Source organism: Bos indicus, chromosome 4, assembly GCF_029378745.1.
Source record: "Bos indicus isolate NIAB-ARS_2022 breed Sahiwal x Tharparkar chromosome 4, NIAB-ARS_B.indTharparkar_mat_pri_1.0, whole genome shotgun sequence".
Lineage (NCBI taxonomy): Eukaryota > Metazoa > Chordata > Mammalia > Artiodactyla > Bovidae > Bos > Bos indicus.
The window spans coordinates 61,737,220-61,764,642 of NC_091763.1; the positions used below are offsets into that span (position 1 = coordinate 61,737,220).

Genomic DNA, 27,423 nt, shown 5'->3' on the forward strand with positions numbered 1-27,423 from the left:
GCCAGGCCTCCCTGTCCATCACCAACTCCCGGAGTTCACTCAGACTCACATCCATTGAGTCAGTGATGCCATCCAGCCATCTCATCTTCTGTTGTCCCCTTCTCCTCTTGCCCCCAATCCCTCCCAGCATCAGAGTCTTTTCCAATGAGTCAACTCTTCTCATGAGGTGGCCAAAGTACTGGAGCTTCAGCTTTAGCATCATTCCTTCCAAAGAAATCCCATTCAGTCCTTCAGAAGGGACTGGTTGGATCTCCTTGCAGTCCAAGTGACTCTCAAGAGTCTTCTCCAACACCACAGTTCAAACGTATCAATTCTTCGGCGCTCAGCCTTCTTCACAGTCCAACTCTCACATCCATACATGACCACAGGAAAAACCATAGCCTTTACTAGACGAACCTTTGTTGGCAAAGTAATGTCTCTGCTTTTGAATATGCTATCTAGGTTGGACATAACCTTCCTTCCAAAGAGTAAGCGTCTTTTAATTTCATGGCTGCAGTCACCATCTGCAGTGATTTTGGAGCATAGAAAAATAAAGTCTGACACTGTTTCCACTGTTTCCTCATCTATTTGCCATGAAGTGATGGGACTGGATGCCATGATCTTCGTTTTCTGAATGTTGAGCTTTAAGCCAACTTTTTCACTCTCCTCTTTCACTTTCATCAAGAGGCTTTTTAGTTTCTCTTCACTTTCTGTCATAAGGGTGGTGTCATCTGCATATCTGAGGTTATTGATATTTCTCCCGGCAATCTTGATTCCAGCTTGTGTTTCTTCCAGTCCAGCGTTTCTCATGATGTACTCTGCATAGAAGTTAAATAAACAGGGTGACAATATACAGCCTTGACAAACTCCTTTTCCTATTTGGAACCAGTCTGTTGTTCCATGTCCAGTTCTAACTGTTGCTTCCTGACCTGCATACAAATTTCTCAAGAGGCAGCTCAGGTGGTCTGGTATTCCCTTCTCTTTCAGAATTTTCCACAGTTTATTGTGATCCACACAGTCAAAGGCTTTGGCATAGTCAATAAAGCAGAAATAGATGTTTTTCTGGAACTCTCTTGCTTTTTCCATGATCCAGCAGATGTTGGCAGTTTGATCTCTGGTTCCTCTGCCTTTTCTAAAACCAGCTTGAACATCAGGAAGTTCACGGTTCACATATTGCTGAAGCCTGGCTTGGAGAATTTTGAGCATTACTTTACTAGCATGTGAGATGAGTGCAATTGTGTGGTAGTTTGAACATTCTTTGGCATTGCCTTTCTTTGGGATTGGAATGAAAACTGACCTTTTCCAGTCCTGTGAGGGCTAAGCAAACCAGGATGTTTACAGAAGCATTCTTTGTAATAATGAAAAACTATGAATCTATATATCTAAGACTTAAGAAATGATTAAATAAAAGTATGGCTTGTTGATACAGTATTTTATTTTGAAACTTCAGCACTGATAAATACGACTACGTAGAAATAAAAAAATAATCAAATGGAAATTAAAAACTTATAAAAACACTCATGAAAAAAGGAATTTCTAAAATTGTGTGTGCACACTATTACAACTTTATAAAACTACATACGTATGAATTAATTATAAATATGCACTCAGAGATAGTGGAAATCAGAGGAAATAAAAAATAATGATAGGTGCTAACTTAGCATGGTGCAGGTATACAAATTAGACTAGGATTTCCTATAAAGTTAAACAATGTTTTAAATAAAAGAAAACTGAAGCTGATAAAAACCCTATAAAATCATTTTTTAAAAAGGTCTCTGTTGCTAAGAAGAGAAAACGAGGCCTGTATGTGGCTTCCCAGGTGGTGCGGGGGTCACGAACCCACCTTCCAATGCAGGAGACTCGAGAGACGTGGGTTTGGTCTCTGTGTCAGGAGAGACCCATATCCAAAATGGAGGTTTCTAAATAAATTTTGGAAAAGAAAAAAAAAAGAAAAAAACCTTGGAGAACCAAGACATAAATGGTGGGGAGCAAAGATGACCAACTCCCACGTGGAACCTGAGAAAAAGTACTGATGTACACTGAACTTTGTTTTCCTTCATTAAGTCTATTTTCTCTCATACATATAAAATAAAATGCCACAAGAATATAGTAATTATAGGAGACTGTAGTCATATGTGCAGTGAAAAAAAAAATATCGATTAAAATCCTGAGTTTGGCAGAGGAGTTAGCAGGAAATGGTATGGCTAATCATTAAATGACAGAGGAGAGCGTATGAGATAAGAATTAGTACAATGCTGACATTTCTGTGGTTTTTCTTTCTTCTTCTGGGCAGATAACAAGCATGCTTATAGTTAATCAGAGAGGTTGCTTTTGGCTCCCTGGGATTCCTAGCAGATGTCTGAAGGGTGGTGTCCTCCGATCACTTAGGAACTTTGTCCCTGTGACGATTCTGTAATCCTTTTGTTGACCTCATGGGACATCTCAATTTGGCCCAGATTTTTGCCCTGTAGTTCTCTTAGACACTCTAGTGTCTGCTATTGCATACATGAAAGAGGACATAGACGGTTACTCCAAATCCCAGAGATGTGAAAGCCAGAAGTGGTGTTAAATAGAAACAAATAGGAAACACCATAAAATTCATGGGCTTTTGTATCAATAACTTTATCAATTATTACCTGAGTCACCTTGAACAAATTACTTAACTCATTTACATTTTCTGTAAAATGAATATTATAATTTAGTCAATAATATTCATTGTTATTAAAAGAAAAAGGCGTTGTGCTAGGCAATAGTGATAAAAAATTTAAGGCATAATATCTAGCCTCAGGGAGCTCACAGATTTATCAAGAGATAATTATCACATGGTAAGCACAACAAATTTCACATGGAAGCACAAACCGTCTAAGGACGGGACAGGGAAAGTTTGAAAGTGAGGCCTCAGGGTTTATCTTGAACGGATTCAAAGAGATCACTAAAGAGATCACTATATAAATGCATCAAGCATACCCCACTCGATTAATTTGCTGTCCTCATTCTGGAGTGACCTTAGTTACAAATTCTTGCAACAGAGCTGAGCATTTTGTACTGGGCAACATCAAAGTTGTGAAACATAAATTCTTTCAGGGAGATAAAATCCTGCATTCTTTAAGAATGAGCATTACAAAGACTATACTCAAGAAACTGTCTTATTACTCTCTAAAACCTGGAATTCAACAAATTGTCTTAGTCAAAGCTAGTTTGCTCTTTCAAAGACTCGGCCTTGTTTACAAACCCTAGGGAGTCATGACACAAAGAAAGAAACTAAGAAGGAGAAAAAGAAAAGTGAACTCAGACAAGATTTTTCTCAAGAACTTTGACCTTTTCTATTGACCAATTATGAAACTATTTAAAAACTGCTATGCATGTTTTTGGAAACATTTTTCAAGATAAGACAAAAAGTACAAAACCTCTGCAATGTGAAATACTTTGAATGAATGAAGTGGGTTTCCAGCACACAGTAATTGAAGTACTTGACCTAGCTGTCATTCCCTTTCCTTATCCATGTCAGTTAAATCAGTTATCCTGCTGATCCCAGATCTGGCCTCAGAATCTTAACACAACTGCTTGGGATACCACTACCAAAATAGAGAAATTGCTGTAGTTGCTGGAAGTGAAATGGGAGGGATGGTAGAGAGGATGATGAAAAAGGATGAGGTTGTCCTTAATGGCACAGTGAAAAACAGGCCTTAATAAGGGGGAAGTGGACATGCATGCCTGGCAGTGAGGTCCATCTTACCTCCTGGGGCATAGCTGGGCCTCTCTGAACTTACAGTCTCAGCTAGGCCTGAGGAAAGGCAGTGGATTGGTTTTACTGAACATATAAGCTGCAGGAAATGTGAGACAAAGTTGGGAAAAGCTGAGGAAAGGAAGAATCATGTCAAATTACTGTTTACCTCTTGCCCTCAGCCCACTTTAATACAGCAGATCATAAACTCTTCCTCACTTTCCCCCCTCTTTTTTGGTTGAGAAATAAACTGGCTGGGTTGTAGAAGGGCCTACTTCTCTTACTCTGTTTTGTTTTACAGTTATTTGTGAGTGTCTTACTTTCTTTTAAGTTGTAAACTCCTTGCAGGCAAGTACATCTTACCATTTCTTGTGTCCTTTATAATAGTGAGTAACACAAATATTACTGCAAAGGGTGAACAGTAAATATTTTTGCAGTTGAGCTAAGAATTGGTATTCATCTGCATACAGGGGTCTCTAATCCTACAAAACAGATCCTCATCCTTTCAGGGGAGGGTCTTCCAAATAGCACTATGCCTAGTGAATTCATCTCAGTGGCAGTGTCTCCTTTAGTCAGGCCAGGTCTACAAAAAGAGCAACAGAGAGCTTTACAAGGAGGTGGGGGCTCCCCTCACTCATGCATTTCTCAATGCCTTAGAGAAGTGAGCATCTTCTGGGCCTTCTAATGGAACGCTGAAGGGGGCAGGTGGGTGTGCAGGTAACACATGATACAGGTTAACATTCCTATCTTCCTAGGCCCTTGGATTCCTTTATTTACATGATGTAGGTGGCTGTGGTATCTCAGCTGCATTAAATGTAGGTTGAGTTTGAGTCCAGGTTTCAGTCATCCAATCAGTAAACTGTGAGAGCTCCCTTCGGCTTCATGAACTAACACATTAAACCTGGAATCTCTACAAAGTGCACTTATATCCAAAATCTGGCTTAATCTAGTGTTATATTTCAACCTCTGAGGTCTAACACCCTTAGGATATACTTCCTGTTTCTACTGATCTAGATTAGTTAAGTCTTGCAATTACTTTGGTGTGTAAGCTATTTCTTCCTGGGTCAATGTGTGTTCCTGTCCCCATGGAGCAGGCTGAGATCTAACCTGTTATAGGTCTAGGGGCAATAGGGGGTGGTTATGGTGTGTCTTGTGGAGAATGCTGCTGCTGCTGCTGCTAAGTCGCTTCAGTCGTGTCCGACTCTGTGTGACCCCATAGATGGCGCCCACCAGGCTCCGCCATCCCTGGGATTCTCCAGGCAAGAACACTGGAGTGGGGTGCCATTGTCCTCTTCGCTTGTGGAGAATAAGAGGCCCCATTAAGACCTCTTCCCCAGGTAAAGTTATCACAGGGTTTTTAAGCAAAGGAAGGCTAGTCTCCAGAGGGCAAATGTCTTTCTTGAATACAGGGAGCTTAGAGTGACTTGTAGTTTCAAGATGTCAGCAAAGCGCACTTCTTTATCTGTGTGCTTTAAGGCACAGCAAAGCTTTATCTCTAATAAAGCAGCTGCCCCATGCCAATTTTCAGAATCCTGTTGTTTCCCATTGCTTTAACTTTTATGTAAACATTTAAAAATTAGCCACTTTATTTTAGTAATAAGAATAATGATGATAATAATAACATTAAAAAAATCCACTTTGGTTTTTCTTTCTCTTTCTTGGTACCCTTTTTCTTTTTGCCCAGTATATTTTGTTTTGCTCTGTATTCCTGGTCTTTCTTCTTTGTTCATTTTTTTCTGTTTTTACCTTTTTAAATTTTTTATACAATTTTTAAAGTTTACACTCCATTTACAGTTATTACCAAATATTGGCTATATTCCCCATACTGTACTACACATCCCTGTAGCTGATCTTTAGCCAATAGTTTGTACCTCCCACCCCCCCATCCCCCACTGGTAACCACTGATTTGTCATGTGAAAAATTTGATGGGACCATGAGTACAACTATCACTACAATTCAGCGATCCTTAAAATAAAATTTTGTGCTTGATTTTTTACAATATCACCCCTATGTCTGAAAGAACCAAAAGATTCTTTTATAGTTATCATAGAGGCTTTCTGGTCTTAGACTGTGACTTGCCCTGAGAGTTGAAAGACATGAGCTTGTCATTTTCTTTCTGTAAGTGCTAAAGGACACTCAGAAGACTATCCCATATCATTGTCCTTACAGACATATTAACTGCCATTAACAGTCAAGTGTAGCAACTATTTGGGCAATCATTTGCTTCAAGATTAACCACAGTTGAAAGTCTGGTTATTTGTAATGCCCTCATCTTACTTCTCAACAGGGAGGAGCCCAGCCAAAGGACCTGACCAAAGCAACCCTCAAATTCTTTGTGTGTTTATCTCCTGGGATCACTACTGATATCAATTCTGTATCAGTTAGGGTCCATTCAAGGGACAGAAATCAAACAATATTTTGAACACAGAAGGTTAAATATAAAGAATCACCACTTATAACAGGGAATTGAACTGATAAGGAGATGGCTAGTAAGGAATTAAGAGAATTCTAAAGATTACAGGAAAATCAGATATAGTGATCATCTACTGCCCTTAGGGCTGAGATAGACTCTCCTGAAGAAGAGCAGTAACTGTGGCTCATTTCACAGAGAAGTCTGCTGAGGATGCAAAGCTGCCTAAGGGGTCTGACAGGAAGCTGTTCAAGGACAGCTTTGTACTGGTGGTGCTCCATGTGAAGCCATTTGATGGGGTTCCAGGGACAGCTGCTCATGGCTGTTGCCTGCAAAGGCTCCTGGAGAAGCTATTCATGGGATATGCTACACACTGCTGGCCACAGGACATTGCTGGGATTGAGGGCTTCAGAAGCCACACACGCTGAAGAGCCTGTCTAAAGGAGCATACTACACTACACAGGTAGAGAAATCTCTTCTTCCTCCAGTGTCCCTCCAGTGCGCTTTGCTGACAAAGCTTAATATGATGAGAGCTGGAAAAGGAAAAATAAGGCGTGCCGAGCATGCACACTTCTATTATCTTAAAACAGTCAATGAAGAGTGTTTGGGGCCCTTGAGGCAATAACTGTGTAATTGGCTCAATAAGCCATTTCCTTTAATTGAAAAAACCTTACAATGAAGACTAAATTTTGTGGTGTTTCTGAAAGACGTTACAAAGGGCCCCTTCAAGAAGCTGATAAAAACTGTGGACTCTCCCTCTGAATAAATGAACGTGTACACAGTACTACAGATAATTCAGGGTACATCTCTAGACTCAAATTAAGAATCCCCGAGTTAGGCCAATGACTACTCTCCATGTTCACTTTAGTAATTATTCTTAAAGTTATTTGAATGTAGTATAGCAAAGTTAATAATCCCAAACTCAGTTAAGCTATATTTGTGTTTAGCAAAAAACATTTATAAACATTTGATAAATAAGCCAACACAGTTATGTGTATGTGTGTGTGCTCAGTCATGTCTGATTCTTTGTGACCCCAAGGACTGTAGCTCGCCAAGCTCCTCTGTCCATGGAATTTCCCAGGCGAGAATACTGGAGTGGGTTGCCACGTGCTCCTCCAGGGGATTTTCCCGACCCAGGGATTGAGCCCACATGTCTTACTTCTCCTGTATTGGCAGACAGATTCTTTACCACTAGTGTCACCTGGGAAGCCTGGCCAATAGAATTAGATAGTTGTGATTTTGAGGAGAGGAAATTGGCGAAAGAGCTCTGAGAAGTGAGAGCCTAAATGCCAGAGGAAAGGTACGCAGTTGTGAAACAACTGCCAGGTTATTGGGATTTGGACTTGGATGGCTGCATATAGGGAGAAGGCAACGGCACCCCACTCCAGTACTCTTGCCTGGAAAATCCCATGGACGGAGGAGCCTGGTGGGCTGTAGTCCATGGGGTCGCTAGGAGTCGGACATGACTGAGTGACTTCACTTTCACTTTTCACTTTCATGCACTGGAGAAGGAAATGGCAACCCACTCCAGTGTTCTTGCCTGGAGAATCCCAGGGACAGGGGAGCCTGGTGGGCTGCCATCTCTGGGGTCGCAGAGTTGAACACGACTGAAGCGACTTAGCAGCAGCCGCAGCTGTGTGACTTTGGGCAAGACACTTAGGCTTTCTGAGCTTTACTGCCCTCAATACCTCTCAGGGCTGTTCTGAAAATTCATTAAATGACCCATCACTCAAATCACCCATTTGGCATTTAATGCATGTATGGTTTTCTTCCTTCCTTTGTCTACAATATGGCTTATAATCAAACATCTGGAGCCAATTAAGATTTTGAAAGTGCAATGTTGAAATGAGCTAATTTTCCTAGGCTTCAAGTGTAGGATTTCACTTGTTTTTAAACAATAAATTTGATTGAGATTTGATTAGATGCTTTATGGCACAGCATCTTAAGGAAAAAGACAAGTCTGGTATAAGTAGAAATAGACGGAATCAGAAGCCAGATGGCCAATACCATTTTTGAAATCTGTAACTGCAAGATCATCACTTAACTTTCCTCCCAAGAGGGTTATCAAAAATAAAAAACCAAAACACTGAAAACTACATTATTCAACATCATAAAGTATTTTAACTTCCAGAAAGGTATTCCAAGTAAGAAAAACTTGGTTAATAAGCACTTTTCTTTAAAATTTTAAAAGAAAGTGGAATCTCACAGGAGTCCATATAAGCTTCTCAAGCTGACCTCCTTCTCAATGAAAAGAATTGGAAGTAAATATCTCACAAATACTGGAAATTAATTTTATTACTTGCAAATAATTTTAAGTGTTTTGCTTGTCAACAAAGAAAATTACTCCATGGGCAGAAATCACCCTGAATTACTGAACTAATTACTAAGGTTATGTCTATTGAACAAACAGTTAATATTGTTAAGGTGGATTTGGTTTTAACAAATCACAAATCCAGTATTACCTATTAGTATCCCACCCTAAGCACCTGAAAGTGGAAAAACTGACTGGCTCAAATTTGGGAAAGAAGTATGACAAGGCTGTATACTGTCACCTAGCTTATTTAACTTCTATGCAGAGTACATCATTCAAAATGCCAGGCAGGATGAATCACACGCTGGAATCAAGACTGCCAGGAGAAATATCAACAACCTCAGATATGCAGATGATATCACTCTAAAGTCTCAGCAGGTAAAGAATCCGCGTGCAAAGCAGGAGACCTGGGTTCAGAAGATCCCCTGGAGGAGGGCATGGCAACCTACTGCAGTATTCTTGCCTGGAGAATCCACAGGGACACAGGAGCCTGGCAGGCTACAGCCTAGGGGTTGCAAAGAGTTGGAAACGACTGAGCAACTAAGCACAAGAACCACTCTAGTGGCAGAAAGCAAAGAGGAACTGAAGAGCCTCTTGATGAGGGTCAATGAGAGTGAAAAAGCTGGCTTAAAACTCAACACTGAAAAAAAATTAAGACCATGGAATCCAGTCCCATCACTTCATGGCAAATAGAAGGGGAAAAAGTGGAAACAATGACAGGTTTTACTTTCTTGGGCTCCAAAAATCACTGAAGACAGTGACTGCAGTCCTGAAATTAGAAGACGCTTGTTCCTTGGAAGAAAAGCTATGACAAACCTTAGAAAGACTATTAAAAAGCAGACACATCACTTTGCTGACAAAGGCCTGTCCAGTCAAAGTTATGGTTTTTCCAGTAGTCATGTATGGATGTGAGAGTTGGACCATAAAGAAGGTGGTGTGCCGAAAAACTGATGCTTTCGAATGTGCTAGAGAAGACTCTTGAGAGTCCCTTGGATTGCAAGGAGATCAAATCAGTTAATCCTAAAGGAAATAAACCCTGACCATTCATTGGAAAGACTGTTGCTGAAACTGAAGCTCTAATACTTGGGCCACTTGATTTGAAGAGCTGACTCACTGGGAAAGACAGTGACACTGGGAAAGATCGAAGGCAAAAGGAGACGGGGGCGGCAGAGGATGGGATGGTTAGATGGGATCACTGACTCAATAGACGTGAATTTGAGCAAACTCTGGGAGATAGTGGAGGACAGAGGAGCCTGGTGTACTGCAGTCCATGGCGTTGCAAAGAGGCTGACATGACCTAGCAACTGAATAACGAGTAGTACGTAAACACTCTCACTGCACACTGTCTTTAGCAAATGGTAACTGAAATGTGTAGTTCTTTCACATTTCCCTTTCATATCTGCAACATGGACAAGGAACAAACAGCTCATAGCGGCCTCTAAGTAACTGCTGATTTGTATACATTCCATGCTAACTATTTTTCCTATTCCAAATACCAAGTTAAACACCACCAATCAATATTCTGGGGACTAACCTTTACTGATCAATGAAAAGAAATAGAGGAAAACAATAGAATGGGAAGGACTAGATATCTCTTCAAGAAAATTAGAGACACCAAGGAAATATTTCATGCAAAGATGGGCACAATAAAGGACAGAAACAGTATGGACCTAACAGAAGCAGAAGATTTTAAGAAGAGATGGCAAGAATACACAGAAGAACTGTAAAAAAGAGATCTTAATGACCCAGATAACCACGACGGTGATCACTCACTTAGAGCCAGGCATCCTGGAGTCTGAAGTCAAGTGGGCCTTAGAAAGCATCACTACAAACAAAGCTAGTGGAGGTGATGAAATTCCAGCTGAGCTATTTAAAGACCTAAAACATGATGCTGTGAAAGTGCTGTACTTAATATGACAGCAAATTTGGAAACCTCAGCAGTGGCCAAAGGACTGAAAGAGGTCAGTTTTCATTCCAATCCCAAAGAAAGGCAATGCCAAGGAATGTTCAAACTACTGCACAATTTCACTTATCTCACATGCTAGCAAAGTAATGCTCAAAATTCTCCAAGTGAGGCTTCAACAGTATGTGAACCAAGAACTTCCAGATGTTCAAGCTGGATTTTTAAAAAAGGCAGAGGAACCAGAGATCAAATTGCCAACATTCATTTGATCATCGAAAAAGCAAGAGACTTCCAGAAAAACATCTACTTCTGCTTTAATGACTATGCCAAAGCTTTTGACTGTGTGGATCACAGCGATCTGTGGAAAATTCGTAAAGAGATGGGAATGCCAGACTACCTTAACTGCCTCCTGAGAAATCTGTATGCAGGTCAAGAAGCAACAGTTAGAACCAGACATGGAACAACAGACATTCCAAACTGGGAAAGGAGTACAACAAGGCTATATATTGTCACCCTGCTTATTTAACTTCTATGCAGAGTACATCATGCAAAATGCCGGGCTGGATGAAGCACAAGGTGGAATCAAGATTGTCAGGAGAAAATATCAATAACCTCAGATATACAGAGGACACCACCCTTACAGCAGAAAGTGAAGAGGAAATGAAGAGCCTCTGGATGAAAGTGAAAGAGGAGAGGGAAAAAGCTGTCTTGAAACTCAACATTCAGAAAACTAAGATCATGGCATCTGGTCCCATCACTTCATGGCAAACAGATGGGGGAAACAATGGAAACAGTGACAGACTTTCTTTTCTTTTTTTTTTTTTTTAATTAAAAAAATCCTTTATTTCTCATGTGTTCCCCATCCTGAACCCTCCGGGCTCCAAAATCACTGCAGATGGTGACTGCAGCCATGAAACTAAAAGATGCTTGCTCCTTGGAAGAAAAGCTATGAGAAACATAGCATATTAAAAAGCAGAGGTATTACTTTGCCAGCAACAGTCCATATAGTCAAAGCTATGGTTTTTCCAGTAGTCATATATGGATGTGAGAACTGGACGATAAAGAAAGCTGAATGTCAAAGAATTGATGCTTTTGAACTGTGGTGTTGGAGAAGACTCTTGAGAGTCCCTTGGACAGCAAGGAGATCCAACCAGTCAATCCTAAGGGAAATCTGTCCTGAATATTCATTGGAAGGACTGATGCTGAAGCTGAAGCTCCAATACTTTGGCCACCTGATGTGAAGAACTAACTCATGGTAAAGACCCCGATGCTGGGCAAGACTGAAGGCAGGAAAAGGGGATGACAGAGGACGAGATGGTTGGATGGCATCACCAAAGCTGTGGACATGAGTTTGAGCAAGCTCTGGGAGTTGGTGATGGACAGGGAAGCCTGGCGTGCTGCAGTCCAGTCCATGGGGTCGCAAAGAGCTGGACACGACTGAGTGACTGAACTGAACCTTTCATACATTGTTCTATACACATATACACATAATTAACAAAAATGGGATCATATTTACATACTGCTTTTATTGTGGCCAAGTTCAACAGCATCAAAAGCATTTTCAGGTATTTAATTTAGGTGGCTGTACATTTTATGCAAAGATGGGCTCGATAAAGGACAGAAATGGTATGGACCTAAGAGAAGCAGAAGATATTAAGAAGAGGTGGCAAGAATACACAGAAGAACTGTACAAAAAAGATCTTCACGACCCAGATAATCACGATGGTGTGATCACTGACCTAGAGCCAGACATCCTGGAATATGAAGCCAAGTGGGCCTTAGAAAGCATCACTATAAACAAAGGTACTGGAGGTGATGGAATTCCAGTTGATCTATTTCAAATCCTGAAAGATGATGCTGTGAAAGTGCTGCACTCAATATGCCAGCAAATTTGGAAAACTCAGCAGTGGCCACAGCACTGGAAAAGGTCAGTTTTCATTCCAATCCCAAAGAAAGGCAATGCCAAAGAATGCTAAAACTACCACACAAATGCACTCATCTCACATGCTAGTAAAGTAATGCTCAAAATTCTCCAGGCCAGGCTTCAGCAATATTTGAACCGTGAACTTCCTGATGTTCAAGCTGGTTTTAGAAAAGGCAGAGGAACCAGAGATCAAACTGCCAACATCTGCTGGATCATGGAAAAAGCAAGAGAGTTCCAGAAAAACATCTATTTCTGCTTTATTGACTATGCCAAAGTCTTTGACTGTGTGCATCACAATAAACTATGGAAGATTCTGAAACAGATGGGAATACCTGCCTCTTGAGAAATTTGTATGCAGGTCAGGAAGCAACAGTTAGAACTGGACATGGAACAACAGACTGGTTCCAAATAGGAAAAGGAGTACGTCAAGGCTGTATATTGTTACCCTGCTTATTTAACTTCTATGCAGAGTACATCATGAGAAACGCTGGACTGGAAGAAACACAAGCTGGAATCAAGATTGCCGGGAGAAATATCAATAACCTCAGATATGCAGATGACACCACCCTTATGGCAGAAAGTGAAGAGAAACTAAAAAGCCTCTTGATGAAAGTGAAAGTGGAGAGTGAAAAAGTTGGCTTAAAGCTCAGCATTCAGAAAATGAAGATCATGGCATCCGATCCCATCACTTCATGGGGAATAGATGGGGAAACAGTGGAAACAGTGTCAGACTTTATTTTTCTGGGCTCCAAAATCACTGCAGATGGTGACTGCAGCCATGAAATTAAAAGACACTTACTCCTTGGAAGGAAAGTTATGTCCAACCTAGATAGCATATTGAAAAGCAGAGACATCACTTTGCCAACAAAGGTCCATCTAGTCAAGGCTATGGTTTTTCCTGTGGTCATGTATGGATGTGAGAGTTGGACTGTGAAGAAGGCTGAGTGCTGAAGAATTGATGCTTTTGAACTGTGGTGTTGGAGAAGACTCTTGAGAGTCCCTTGGACTGCAAGGAGATCCAACCAGTCCATTCTGAAGGACTGAATGGGATTTCTTTGGAAGGAATGATACTAAAGCTGAAACTCCAGTACTTTGGCCACCTCATGGGAAGAGTTGACTCATTGGAAAAGACTCTGATGCTGGGAGGGATTGGGGGCAGGAGGAGAAGGGGATGACAGAGGATGAGATGGCTGGATGGCATCACTGACTCGATGGATGTGAGTCTGGGTGAACTCCGGGAGTTGGTGATGGACAGGGAGGCCTGGCGTGCTGCGATTCATGGGGTTGCAAAGAGTTGGACACAACTGAGCTACTGAACTGAACTCAAAGCAAAATAATAAAAAAATCATTTCTGTCAGATACTGTTATCATCTTTACAGTCATATTTCAATCTCTTGAATGTTCATTACATTTTAAAATGGTTTTGTCCATGTTAGTCAATCTTTGATGAATCCTACTTTAGTGTCTATCACAGTAAAATGTACAATCTGTCTTAATAATCAAGGTATATTTCACTAATAATGTACACCTCAGTGTGCCAAGTGAGATGATCACATTACTCTAAAAGATTCCTGGAAGTCTGAGACATGCGCATTAGCGATATGAGCTGCAGGGTTGGATAGCAGTGTAGAAGCAGTTGCGTCAGGAAGACTTCCTGGCTTAAAAAAGAATTGGACATCAAAGAAGACTTACAGCAGTCACTTGGGACTTAAATGGTGGCTAATTATGCCATAAAGGATCCAGTCTCTTTCAACTGTTCTGGTCCACCATCTTTGTATTTATAGGCCTTTGTTCTATCTGTTGCTTCATGACTGAGCTGTGGCTGCCCCACCACTGGCATCATATTCCTCCAGGAAGAAAGACAGGGGTAGGGCAAGGATGAGCTCTAGTCTACAGAACATGTTCACCTGAACACTCTCCTAGAAGCCCCAGTAGCAACTTCACCTTTCTTCTTATGGGCTATAATTGTGTCAAAAGGCTGCTGCTAGATGAAAGGGAGCCTGAAAAAGTATTTAAAGCTAGAATTAAGTTAAGGTTCTATTAAAATGACTAGATACCAGGCAGAAAAAGACCTGCTACAGAAAATACAAGTCCTAGCAAGTTGTTCTCATTCCATGACAAGAAATAAAAGAAACTTCACTCTTGAGGTGGAGGAGAGGATGTAAGGGATCCTGCTGCATCAGCCGTTGAGAGGAAGAATCTCCTCTTGGTCTAACTTTCCTGAAAGTCTTACGAAGCTGAGAGGATTAGACCAGGTCTCCAAAGCCCCCTGCATTATCTGTTTGTAATCCACCTCTAAGTGGACGCCTGGAGCTGAGCAAATACGCATCTAACAAACTTAACTTACTGCACTGACTCTTAAACCTGTGCAGAGAATAGAGAGTAAGTCAGCTTGGGGCAGTAGCCTGAACCTTCGCGGTCCCAACGTCTCAGACATAAAACAGAAAAATCTGTCTTCATCTCTCACTGAACACACAATACCTGCTCAGTCAACATATACTTGTCAACTTCTGAGAAGATGAAGAGGAAGGACACGGAAATTAATATTTAGTTGACAGACTGCCATACGCCAAAACTGTACCAAATGGTTTACATAGCTCATTTACTCAACAGCACGCAGTCAGGTAGGCATCATCCTCCCCATTCAGAGAAACAAAGTGAGGCTCAGAAAAGTTAACCTGGATCACAAGTAAATTACAGTTAGCCTTCAGGTTTAACTGAAAGCCTTCCCCATAAGCAACGTACCCATAGTTTCTCCTCCACTAAAGATCCAGGTACCGTGCCTTGCACACAGTCGACACAAGAAATTTTGGGCAGAAGTTTGATTCAGCATTCGACAACTTTAAGGATGGAGCAACACTTCCCAAGTCTTCGAGGTGTGGTCAAACCAGAATGTGCTAGTGCTAAGGCCCAAGTGCTGCTGGAGAAGCGGGGCGGAGGGAATGGTCTGCCCTGGCGGGCTCAACGCACCCACGCGGCCTCCGGGCGAGCCAAAATTTGGCCCAAGGTGTCGGGAGCCAGCCACGGTGGGCGGCGGGCTGCGCCGACAGGACCTGGAAGGCCGCGTGCCGGGGCGAGCCGCCCGTGACGCATTTCCGCCCTGCGTTTTCCGGCTTAAAGGGACCCGGACCTTCTTCACAACAACAACAAAACCAGCGCGCTCGCGGCCGGCGCCCCGACTCTAGTCCCCGCCCTCCTGCCACCTGCCGCCTTCTCGGCCGCACCCGGCAGTGAGCCGCGGCTCCGCTGCCCGAGGGGTCGGGCGGAGAGCTGACCGCGCCCTTCGGCCAACTTCTCCAGCTGCCACCGCGCCGCCTCGCGAGACCCGGGGCCGGACCTTGGGCGCCGCAGATCAGCAGGAAGGGTGCGGCCGCCGCGGAGGACGCCCGGCCAGACTGTGCGATCGGTGGCCGTGCTTGGGCGCGGAGGGCAGCGGTGGCGGGACCCGCGGCCATCTCTCAGGTAGCCTTGCCTGTCACGGCTGGCCGCCCTGAGCGGCCCGTCCCCTTCTCTAACCCGCGTGGAGGGACCATCGCGTAGGGGCCTTGTTGCGTTTCAGGCTGGGGGTCGCGGCGGGGGCGGGGCGGTGGCTCGGGCTGTCTCGCCCTCACCCCTCCCTTCTCACCGCTTTCTCTCTCACCCGGGCCTCCTTCTGTAGTCCGGAGCCCGGCGGAGCCCGGCAGAGCCCGGACCTGGCGGGGAAAACTGCACCCACGGCCGGGCCCCCAGACCTCGCCGCCGCCGCTGCCCATCATCTTCGGTACCTGCAATGGCCTTTGTATCGCCCGATGACTGACTTGGACAAGGAGTATTAAGAACACACTCGCTTCCGTCTCCATCCCAGCTGCGCCGGCAGTAACCATCTCGGCTCATTTGGGCTTAACTGCTGCTCCTCTTGACTCTGTAAGACTTTGGGGGCACCATGGACCAAAATGGGATGGAGATTCCTGTGACCCTCATCATTAAAGCACCGAATCAGAAATACAGTGACCAGACTATTAGCTGCTTCTTGAACTGGACCGTGGGGAAACTAAAAACGCATCTGTCTAACGTGTACCCTAGCAAACCAGTAAGTGTCTAAAAGCTGGGCACAACTGCTCTGGCCAACAGCTTTTCGTGTCCTATACTCCCTTACTCCCTGCTTATCCCCTCCCCTTTTGAGTCAAATAGGTCTCTTTTTGACTGTGAGGTATTTTGCATCCCGAGGTTATGTGTCTCTCTTGAGTGTCTGAACCATCATTAATGTCTTCCTGATGAGGTTCAGTTAATTAGTAAAGAGTATACAGAAATATCAAGGGACGTGAGAATTGGCAGGCATACAGTAGGACTGTTTTCCTTGTACTCAAAGTCATCAACCTAATGTGCGAATGACAGATGCATCCTTTAAGAAAAAAGATAAGCACTACAACCCATATTAAAGCTTTTATTACTTATTAGAATAAAATTCCTTTTTACTTTAAACACCTGGCCCAGAAATTTGCTTTCTGCTGAAGAGCGAGTTTTTTCTTGGAAATAAGCATGTGACCTCTATAAAAGTTATAGTTTCCACACTAGTATATATGTTTTAAGAAGCAAAGAGTTTTTAGTTTGACTTTCTCCTGCCCCTCCCTCTCTCATTTTTCTCTTGTAGAGGACACAGAAATTTTCTTAATTTAGAAGAGAACAGTCCTTCCACCCCGCCACCATTTGGTACATCATTTTATTCCGTTCATATAGCCATTTGTAAATCAGTGTGGCAGTGTTTTCCATTCTGAATCATATCTGGATATTGCAAACATAATAAATAAAACAGTGCACCTTCATCTGTTCCCAAAGTTAGATTTGAAAGTTATCAACATAGTTGATAATTAAGTCTTGGAATAATTTAGAGAAGTATGTCATGTACAGTGTGTGAAAGTGAGGCTTTCTTGTTCTCCACTGTGTAAAAATTTCGTTCCTGAATAAGTAGTTTTCAGCCATTACTAAACTTTTTTTTTTTTTTAATTAATGAAGAGGCTTGGATTTTTAGGGTGGCAAATATTTTTGGCATCTGGCAAATTTAAGCCAGCAGTAAGGATGTGTTGGAAGGCAACTGTGGTTTCCAGGTTTTACTTAACACTTGTTTTATGCACACAAGTAAGGAAGACACTTGATCTATATTAAGATATTAATGAATTAGTACTGTTTCAGTGTTACAGTATTAAGTTTAGTTAGGCGTTTAGGTTTCTAGAACAACTATAGAAATAGGGCAGTTATTGCAAAAACAGGAGATGTAGAAAAACAACTGTTAGTTGACATTAGCTATGTTTGTCAGTATTTTTTCATACAAATATTCTTAGAAGGAAAAGTAAAAACCCTAATGTACTTAAGTACTTGAAACAAAATTGTTGGAACTCTAATTCATTCACATCTTGTCTTGAAAGCAAAGATTTACACAGGGGTAACAATTTCTTTGTAAAAATTTCTGTTTTGCGAAAGATTTCCTATTGCATATGATGAAGTAGAAAATAGCTTTTTAGGGTAGTTGGAATTGAAAGTCATGGATGTCCATAGTACTGTTCATAAAAGAGCCATTATGGAGCATATATCTTAAGTACTTACCTAAGATATATGCTCAAATATATACTTATGTGAGGATCTTTATGTGAGTAAACCAAAAGGGACTTGGTTTGTACTGTGATAGAACAAGAGTTATCACTTTTCTGAAACTTTTTCTTTTTAAGGAAGTGTATAAGAGAGGAGTGTAAAACACATTTGTCTTAACCTGCACCTGAGATAAGCCTGTTTTTGCCAGGAGTTCTGCCCTCTTAGCACTAATCTCCAGTGGAGGGCTGTCAGTGCCCATCTGCATCAGTCAGCTGCTGGAGGATAGATAAGCTGCAAATTTCTCTACACCCCTCTCTCCTAACCCGCTTGCTTCTAGGACATGCTGGAGGCAGTTTTGGAAGCTGTACCAAATAATATGCAGCCTGTTAATTACCTAGCCTTGTGGCAAACCTTTTTTTGTCCTCCAGCAGGTTTTCTCCAAGTGAAAATATCTGAAGTTTATTTCTAGGTTAATGAGAGTGGGGATGGTGTACATGTGTTTTATTTTCATAGAACTTCACTGAAAACTTTGTAAGGTTATTAGATTTGACGTACTTAACATTCTAACTTTTTTATCATCTAGAACTGATTTGAAGTATCACAGTTGTTGAACAGACCAACTGTTTAATGGTACTCCAAAGCCATAGTTAGTCCTCAGCATAGGAATTGGAGTTCTTAAAGTTTACTTGTAAAGTTGTTATTTAGAACAGAGAAATTTAACAATATAAACAATATTATATTAATGATATAATATAAAGGAAGGTTAGGTTCTTATGACCACCCACAATGACTACTTAACATTGATTCTGTTTTAAAGTGTTTCAGGTGCTAGTTGGTGTTTAACAGATCATTTCTCATGCCTAATTCTTTGCATCTCTGCCTGGTGGAGGTGGGTGGACTGTGAAGCAGAGAAGAGTTTAGTGCCTGGTAGAAGCAACTGTTTCATAGCAAGAAGTAGAAAGTTTGTAGCTCTCGTCATTACTGCTCTTATTGGGTCTGGTGGGTCAGGTAAGGTAGAGGCCTTGGTCCCTGTGAGCAGTGGCTTCTAGGAAAATAAATGAGAGCTGTTGGAAGAAGAATGGAGATTTAAAGTTGTTCTTTTAGGATCTCTACATGCTATTAATGGAATTCTGGCTAAACTTTGCAACAGTGTATAAAATCTTAGGATTTTAGTTTTGTGGTCAGATACTGACTTCATTTAATTCAACCTCTCCTTCCCTCAATAAACCCAACCCACAACAAATATACTCCTCCTTCCAAAGCACATGTGCTTGGGCTTCATTGATTTATTTAATCAGGATTTATTGATCTGGCATATGAAGGTCTATATAGTAAGCAAAAAGGCGATACGAGTCCTTTGCTGTTAAGTAGCTCAGGTCTAGTGGGGGATACAGACATAGAATATCATGTGGCTAGTGTCATACAAGAAGGAGGTACTGAGTGCTGTAGGAACACAGGAAGGGAACAGTTCACTCGAGCTGAGATAAGGGAATGTGAAGCTGTTTTAGAAAAGATTCACAGAAACATTTTTCTTAAAGAATTGAGAACAGTTTTAGGGAGGTAAGATGATAGTTTCTTTTTTTAACTGTTCTTTCAGAGGTGTTGTTGCCCTGATGATTTTGAATGCTTTATATTATCTAGTACCTGGTAGTATAGTACTGTGTTAAAAGATTATGCAGAAGTTTAAACAGTCATTACAAAAAACCTCAGATCTGAAATTGAGCTCTGGTGGAGATTTATCTAACTTTGGTGTTGATACTTGGTTTAGAACATGGTTTAAGACCTGGTTAGTGCAGCAGTTCATGTTGATAGTGTATATAATTGTGAATCATATTCTAATATGACATTTGTCATCACTTAATGATTTTAGGTTTTCAGTTCTTAAACTTGGCCTGTAGTGTGAGATAATTACTCTGAAATTTAGGTAATTGCTACTAGTGGGTGAAGATAACCTATCAAGAGGACTTCTTTTACTTGAGCAGTTTCAGACTTTGATCTAGTTTAGACCAGGTATGTAAATATCAAAATGGTTGAACTTAAAGTTATTCAGTAGAATGGACTGTCCTAGACAAAACTTTAAAAATGGGAAATAAAAAGTAAGAATCTCTAAATCCAATTAGGCACCTTTTTCATTATCTTGTTTCTTACTGTTTGCTCTTATACACAAACTAAGATGAACATGACTTACCCTGAAATCAATTTTGAAGGGACATGTATCTTTTTGTTTCCCATTTTTCTGTCTTGAACTCAGAGTGCCTGTTGAACATGTCTCTCAGTTCTGGAGAGATTTCCCCACTCTTGCTGCCTTTTCAAATTGTGCCTTTGCTCTGATTCTTTTAGAATTAAAGAAATAGGAATAGAACTAGTTGTATAGATTCTATTCTGAGAATGTAACATTGCATAATTGCCTACAGTTCAGATAGAAGTCTTACTTTCATTGTCAGTGGGAGTAGCTTTTATAATATAATTTGAGGTTTATATCTCCCTTATTTTTGTAATTCCCTATTACCTTACTTAGGAAGGTCATTTTTTATAAAAAAAAAAACAACTTGTAAAACATTGGCTATATTTCCTGTGTTGTACAATATATCCTTATAACTTAAATTTTATACATTATAGTTTGTATCTCTTAGTCCCCTACCCTTTTATTACCTTCCCCCTTCCCTCTCTTCACTAGTAACCACTAGTTTGTTCTATCTGTGAGTATGTTTCTTTTTTGTTATATTCACTAATTATATTTGTTATATTCACTAGTTTGCTATATTTTTAAATTACACATATAAGTGATATCATATAGTATTTATCTTTCTCTTTCTGACTGACTTCACTTATCATAACTAGACAGGTCATTTTAAAAATCTGCTTGCTTAATCACCTCAAAACTATTGATTTAAAGGGGCTATAATCCACCCTAATTTTTGTTTTATAAGATTTTTATCAAAGGTTGATGGAAAAGTTAAAAGTTTTGAATGAATGATGACTAAAGTTTGTTTTATTATGCTCCCCTTGTAGCCTTTTTCTAATGTCTTTCTTGGAAAATAACAGTACTGTGAAGGTGATGTTTTGTTTAATCATGCATCAGTGCTTTTAAAAATAGAATTTTTCTAGAACTTTATTCCTTTACATAATAATTTTTTGGTGTGTGTGTGTTTGGGGGTGGGGTGGGTTGCAGTGGTGTGTTGGTTGTGGGATTTTAGTTCTTTGATCAGGAATTGAAACTGGCCCTCAGCAGTGACAGCATGGAGTCCTAACCACTGGACTGCCATGGAATTCCCATACATAATAAATACAGATTTGCTGGTCTTGAATGTTTTACTTAACTGTCATATTTGGTGCTCTGATTTTATTTATTTATTTATTTATTTTTCCCTGTAGTACTCATTACCTTCTAACTTACTATGTAAATTATTTATTATGTTCATTGTTTGGTATCCTTCCTCTAGAGTGTAAGCACAATGAAGACAGGGATTTTGTATTTTTTAATCAATGGAATATATTCCTAGCACATAAAATAGTGCTTGGCATATAGTAAGGGCTCAGTAAATACTTGGTGCTCTGATTTTAAACTGACATTTACTAAGTGGTTGTTGTGTATACCAGTCATTCTACTAAGCATTTTATATATTTATCACATTTATTCCTCATAGGTTATGCTGTAAGTTTTATTATCAGCTCTCTGTTACAGATGAGGAAGCTGAGACTTGGTTATTTTTTTTTTTTGCCCAAGGTCATACAACTTTAAGTAGAATCAGAATTTGTATTTAGGTTGGTCTGGTCTGATTGCAAGCCTCAGATCTTAAACATATGTGGTTATATATAATAACATGAAGAAAGGCATTTAGGGCTTGGCTCTATCAGTTATATACTTGCAAATTAAAAAGAAGTAAGTAAACTGTAAAAAGACGTGTGTGTTCAGATGGTTTATCATCTAAAGACTACAGGTGAATGGGTAACAGTTTTAATACTGTTCTAATGTATCAGTTTAGACTATGGTTATTTTTGTTATTTTGATAAATTATAAAGAAGGTATAGGAACATAATATCTTAAGACTTCACAGTACATAGCTTTGCCTGTCTTTTCACATTCCTGCTTGTTTGTGTGACCCACAACAGTCATACATTCTGGCATCTCTGTTGTATGTATACCTAATTTAGCCTTTGAGTAGAAACAGCTAAACACAGAATGTCCCTTTGGAGTTCTAGAGGAAATTATTGTTTAAGCTCTGTGAGCTTTTTTTGTTTACTGTCGTTGTAAGAGGATAAGAGGTAGAGGCAGTTTGATTAAGCTATGCTTCCATTTACAGTCTCTCTAAATTTCCTGAAGCGTTAGATTGGGTGGATCTAGTGGAAATAAGAGGGAGATACATTTCAGTACAAATTCACAGAATTCATTTCCCATAGAAAATGATATTTTGTGCACTTCCTGGGAACTAGCTCTTTAAGGCTGTTTGACATTTGCAGCTGAATTATATGTAAGTACGGAAATGTTAATAGTTAACTGTTTTCAAAGAAATTGGACTGTAGTTCTTTGAACCAACACGTAAGTTGACTGTTGCATTTGCTAAGCTGTTTGATTATGTTGAAGTTGGATATACTAAGGACATGATTTTTTTAAGCCAAACATAATCATGAGAGACCCATTGAGTCCTTCACATAAAAAATCTAATCTTTTGATACCAACTACATGACTTTCTGGGCTTCCCAAGTGGCTCAGTGGTAAAGAATCTGCCTGCGAATGCAGGAGACACAGGTTTGATCCCTGGATTGGGAAGATCCCCTGGAGAAGGAAATGGCAACGCACTCCATTATTCTTGTCTGGAAAATCTCATGGACAGAGAAGCCTGGCGGGCTACAGGCCATAGGGTTGCAAAGAGTCAGACATGACCTAATGACTGATGAGCAAGCAAGCAACATGACTTGCCAGAAATAAAAAAGTGTTGTTCTCTTAGTAAACTCATGTTAGACTCTTATGAATATTTTAAATGCATTAGGGATACGTAGTATTTCATTTTGCTATCTAGTTAAACATTAAAAAGTCAGACACTTCAGATAAAATATATGTAAACCTTTTAGAAAGAAAACATCTTTTCCCAGTTTAGGATTTATTTTTGTATATTATACTAGCAGATGAACTTTCCTCACCTTGGTTTTTAGCAATCTCTGTTAATAGGTAGCTAAGTTTTGGGGCCAGTTGATTAAGCAGCTGTTTATTTGGAGTGGTATAGTTCTGTCTCTGGGCTACTCAGAGTGCCAACAGGATGTTTCCAGCTTGGTAATTTAGCTGCCTCTGCTCTGCCATATATCACCAGGCTTCATCTAGGGTGGAGTGGTGGAGATGGTGAGAGTATTAATAGTATGTTGTACTAAGTCACTTCAGTCGTGTCCAACTCTGTGTGACCCTAAGGACTTCAGCCTGCCAGGCTCCTCTGTCCGTGGAATTCTCCAGGCAAGAATACTGGAATGGGTTGCTGTGCCCTCCTCCAGGGAATCTACCCGACCTGGGGATAGAACCTGTGTCTCTTATGTCTAACCTGCATTGACAGGTGGGTTCTTTAGCACTAGAGCCACCTGGGAAGCACTATTAATAGTATACCTGATAGGATTTGCTGACTATTGATGTAGGGTGTGAACAGAAGGAAGAATGGTGGTGCTGTTAACAGAAATAGTCAAGTGTATTTATATGTTACTCTGTGTAGACAGTATCTTAACAGAAGAAATTTTTAATTGACAATTTCATTAGTACTTTATTTTAAATTTACCAATCCTGAGTCTTCTGAATTCTTATATTTAAAGGACACCATGTAATGTTGTTTTAATTGAGAGAAAAATGAAACTTCTATTGTGCTAAGCTACTGAGATCTTGAGGTTTGTTATAGCAGTTAGTGTTACTTACCCTAACTAATACAGAAATGAATTTTTAATCAAAGTAAAAAATACTGTTATTAGTATGTCTGGATAAATAAAACTGTGTCACTTTTACAAGTTAAACTGAGTTTGAATTGAGATCTCAAAATCCGTTCTTTTCCTAATACTGTAGCTTATAATCCAAACCAATTGAAAATTCAGTTGATGGTTGTGTGGTTTGTTACCGTGTCTAAGCACTGATTTTCCAGATATTTAAATTAAATTACTGATATTTAAACTGAATTTTTTCAGTATTTTTTTTAGTGGAGAAAATGTCAAGTCTTATTTAATTTATGCATCTGAAAACTTTTAATCTATTATCAACCGCAGTAAAATTAAATAATTCTTTTTCCTTTTCCTTCTGATTATCTGAAGGCATTTGAATATTCCATTTAAAGAAACAGTTTTAAAAATTGAGATATAATTCAGATACTATAAAATTTACCCTTTAACACGTACAAGTCAGTGGTTTATAATACTTAACAAAGTTGTACAATCATCACCACTGTCTGGTGTTCTAATGTCCAGAACATTTTCATCACCCCATACTCACTAGCCATCACTCCTCGTTCTCTGTTTCCTCAGTCCTTGGTAACCACTAATCTACTTTTTGTCTCTATGTATTCACCTATTCTGAAAATTTCACATAAATGGAACTGTAATACATATGATCTTTTATGTCTTACTCTTACATTTAGCATGTTTACATGATTCATTCATGTTATAACATGTATGAGCTCTTCCTTACTTTTTATGACCAAATAATATTCCATTGTATGTATTAATCAGAGAAGGCAATGGCACCCTACTCCAGTACTCTTGCCTGGAAAATCCCATGGATGGAGAAGTCTGGTGGGTTGCAGTCCATGGGATCGCTAAGAGTCAGACACGACTGAGTGACTTCCCTTTCACTTTTCACTTTCATGCACTGGAGAAGGAAATGGCAACCCACTCCAGTATTCTTGCCTGGAGAATCCCAGGGACGGCGGAGCCTGGTGGGCTGCTGTCTCTGGGGTCGCACAGAGTCGGACACGACTGAGCGACTTAGCAGCAGCAGCAGCAGTATGTATTAATAGATGTCACATTTTGTTTGTCCATTCATCAGTTGGTAGGCATTTGAGTTGTTTCTGCTTTTTTCCTCTGTGCATATTCTCTTACAGGCTTTTGTGTGGATATGTGTTTTCTCTTCTCTTTGGTATATACCTAGGGATGGATTGGATGTGTACTGAGTCATATGGTAGCTTTCTGAGGAACTGCCAAGCTTTTTAAGAGGCTATGCCATTTTATATTCCCACTAGTAATGTAAAAGGGTTCTACTTTCTTCACATTTTCATCCATACCTGTTTTTGCTTCATGTATTTTTTGGGTGGGGTACAATGTAATTTTGTTATGTTCTGCTTTTTTGAAAATTGATGCTCCCTTGCTGTGGAAAGATAAAAGTTTATTTGAAATAGACTATTTATTTAGAGAAAAGTTAATACTAAGATACCAACACACGATTGTTTCTTGATAATAACATGGTAATATCAGTACCATTTGCAGAAATGAACCAGGTGAATTTAGCACCAGCAAGTATTTTAAGCTAGTATTGTGATTCATAGACTAAATACTAACTAAATACTTCATTTTCTTTCTTAATGATTACATGTAAAATAACTGATACCATGAATTTCAAATAAGTTATGTCTTCCAAATCGATGTAAATGCTTTTGGACTCATAACACTTCATTTAATAGAGTGGCATTTAGCATCTCCTCTGCAGGAGACATGGCTAGGCTATGGGAGCAGAGGGATGAGCTAGACAGACATGGACCCTCTTTTGTTCTTGACAGTCATATCCCACTTAGGGAAATAAACTCGTGCACATAATTACAGATTATGATTTGTGTTATGAAGAAAACAAACTGGGTGTGTAAAAGAGAATACTCTTCTTTAAGTTTGTAAATCAGGTAAGGCCTCTCTGAGAAGGTCATTTTAAAGTTAAGACCCAAAAGATGATTAAGAAAAAGTTAGGTGTGCAAGAGCTGGGAGAGAAGACTACAGGAATGGTGTCTGAGTTGGTGACGAGCTTAGCATGTTTGGAGATCTAAGTGATTGCCCATTTGGCTAATGAGAGAGGAGGAAAGAAGAAAATCAGAGGATGTGGGAAAGAGATGGAAAGCAGATCTGCTGGGACCACCTGGTTATGGTAAGGAATTAGAATTAAATCCAGACTGGTAGGGATCTACTAGAGAGAGACAGGAGTGATTCACATTTTTAAAAGATCACTCTGTTTACTGACTGTAGACCAGAGTGTGTGAAGACCAATTAAAGATGCTGTTTATTAATATTACAGAAGTTCAGGCAAGAGGTAACAGTTTAGATTAGAATAATGACAATGGAAATGGAAAGAAGTGGACTGAGAGGGGCTTCTGGAGATAGAGTCCGTGAGATTTGCTGATGGTTAGATATGTTAGACAAGGTGAGAGAAAAATTGAGGATAACGCCTAGAGTTTTGGCTTAAACAGCTGGTGGCAAGTTGTTTAAGAAATAGGGAACAAGTAAGGGGAAAGATCTGGAGATTTGGGAACTGAGAACTGTTGTAGATGTTTTGACTTTGAGTTGCTTACTAAGATATCTGAAGGTGGGGACTTCACTTGTGGTCCAGTGGTTAAGATTCTGCGTATCTACTGCAGGGGACATGAGTTTGATCCCTGGTCCTAGAACTAAGATCCCATGTGCTGCCTGGTGTGGCCAAAGGCAAAAAACAAACAACAACAACAACAAAAACTCAAAAAGATATCTGAAGGTGTTAGATGTCTAATAAATGGGTGGGTATATGGATCTGGGTCTGAGAGGGAGAGAGGCCTTTGATAGAGAAGCAAATTTGCATCTCAGCTGAAGAAGCTTTCTTCACTTTTAAAATTGGATGAAAAATTTAGCAAAGGACTCTGGAGGGACAGTGACCAGTGATATGAATGAAATGTACAAATGCCTCTTAATGGATTTTGTAAACTTTGATTGCTCTTCCGGAGGTGCAAATGGTGAAAGCCATGGTCTTTTCTCCTTGCAAATGTCAGAACCTTTTGCTAGGCACTTTTGGCCATGCTATTCCTCATCCTGCTGAGGGACTTGCTTGGCCATTACCCAGCTTTTCTGTTCAGTGGGTATGAAAGAAAGAAAGTGAAGTTGCTCAGTTGTGTCGGACTCTGTGGCCCCATGGACTGTAGCCTGCCAGGCTCCTCCATCCATGGAATTTTCCAGGCAAGAGTACTGGAGTGGGTTGCCATTTCCTTCTCCAGGGAATCTTCCTGACCTAGGGATCGAACCTGGGTCTCCAGCATTGCAGGCAGATGTTTTTACCGTCTGAGCCACCAGGGAAGCCCGTGGGTATAGGCTTTAAAAAAATAGGACTTGGCAGTAAGGGATTATCAGTCTCTGGGCTTTTAGTAGTGCTATTTCAGTCAGCTGTATTTTGGGTTTAATAGATTGTGTGCTGTTAGGTTTGAAAGTTTGATGAGTATTTGTATGTATTTCTGAAACTAGGACTCATAGTTTTAGGACTAGGAGTTCTCAAAATCTTTAATTTGGAGTTTTTAATTTTCACATAAGAATTATCATTATAGATAACTGAATGATTGCTTTATAGCTGACTCTCATGAGATTTTAGTACCTGTATTCTAAACTAAGTGATCTTCCTAAATGTCTTTAATTTATATGGCT

General features: G+C 40.2%; 1 protein-coding gene and 1 long non-coding RNA gene across 5 annotated transcripts in view; one reads left to right on the top strand and one right to left on the bottom strand.

The window, feature by feature from the left end:
- LOC139182720 (uncharacterized) overlaps nt 1–15,335 on the bottom strand; it is a 70,041-nt gene extending 54,706 nt beyond the window's left edge. Inside the window, exon 1 of the long non-coding RNA XR_011566253.1 lies at nt 14,998–15,335. This is a non-coding gene — a long non-coding RNA (uncharacterized lncRNA). The remainder of the gene's footprint in view (nt 1–14,997) is intronic.
- A 41-nt stretch (nt 15,336–15,376) lies between these two features.
- Nucleotides 15,377–27,423, top strand: part of HERPUD2 (HERPUD family member 2) — a 36,268-nt gene continuing 24,221 nt past the window's right edge. Inside the window, exons 1-2 of one of the 4 annotated variants that reach the window (XM_019958777.2) lie at nt 15,377–15,714; nt 15,911–16,321. In XM_019958777.2, the coding sequence (XP_019814336.1) occupies nt 16,175–16,321 (147 nt within the window). In that variant the 5' untranslated portion in view covers nt 15,377–15,714; nt 15,911–16,174. Of the gene's footprint in view, nt 15,715–15,910; nt 16,322–21,010; nt 23,361–27,423 lie in introns of those variants that run through there. The other 3 variants (XM_019958776.2, XM_019958778.2, XM_070787850.1) reach the window with 3 other exon arrangements.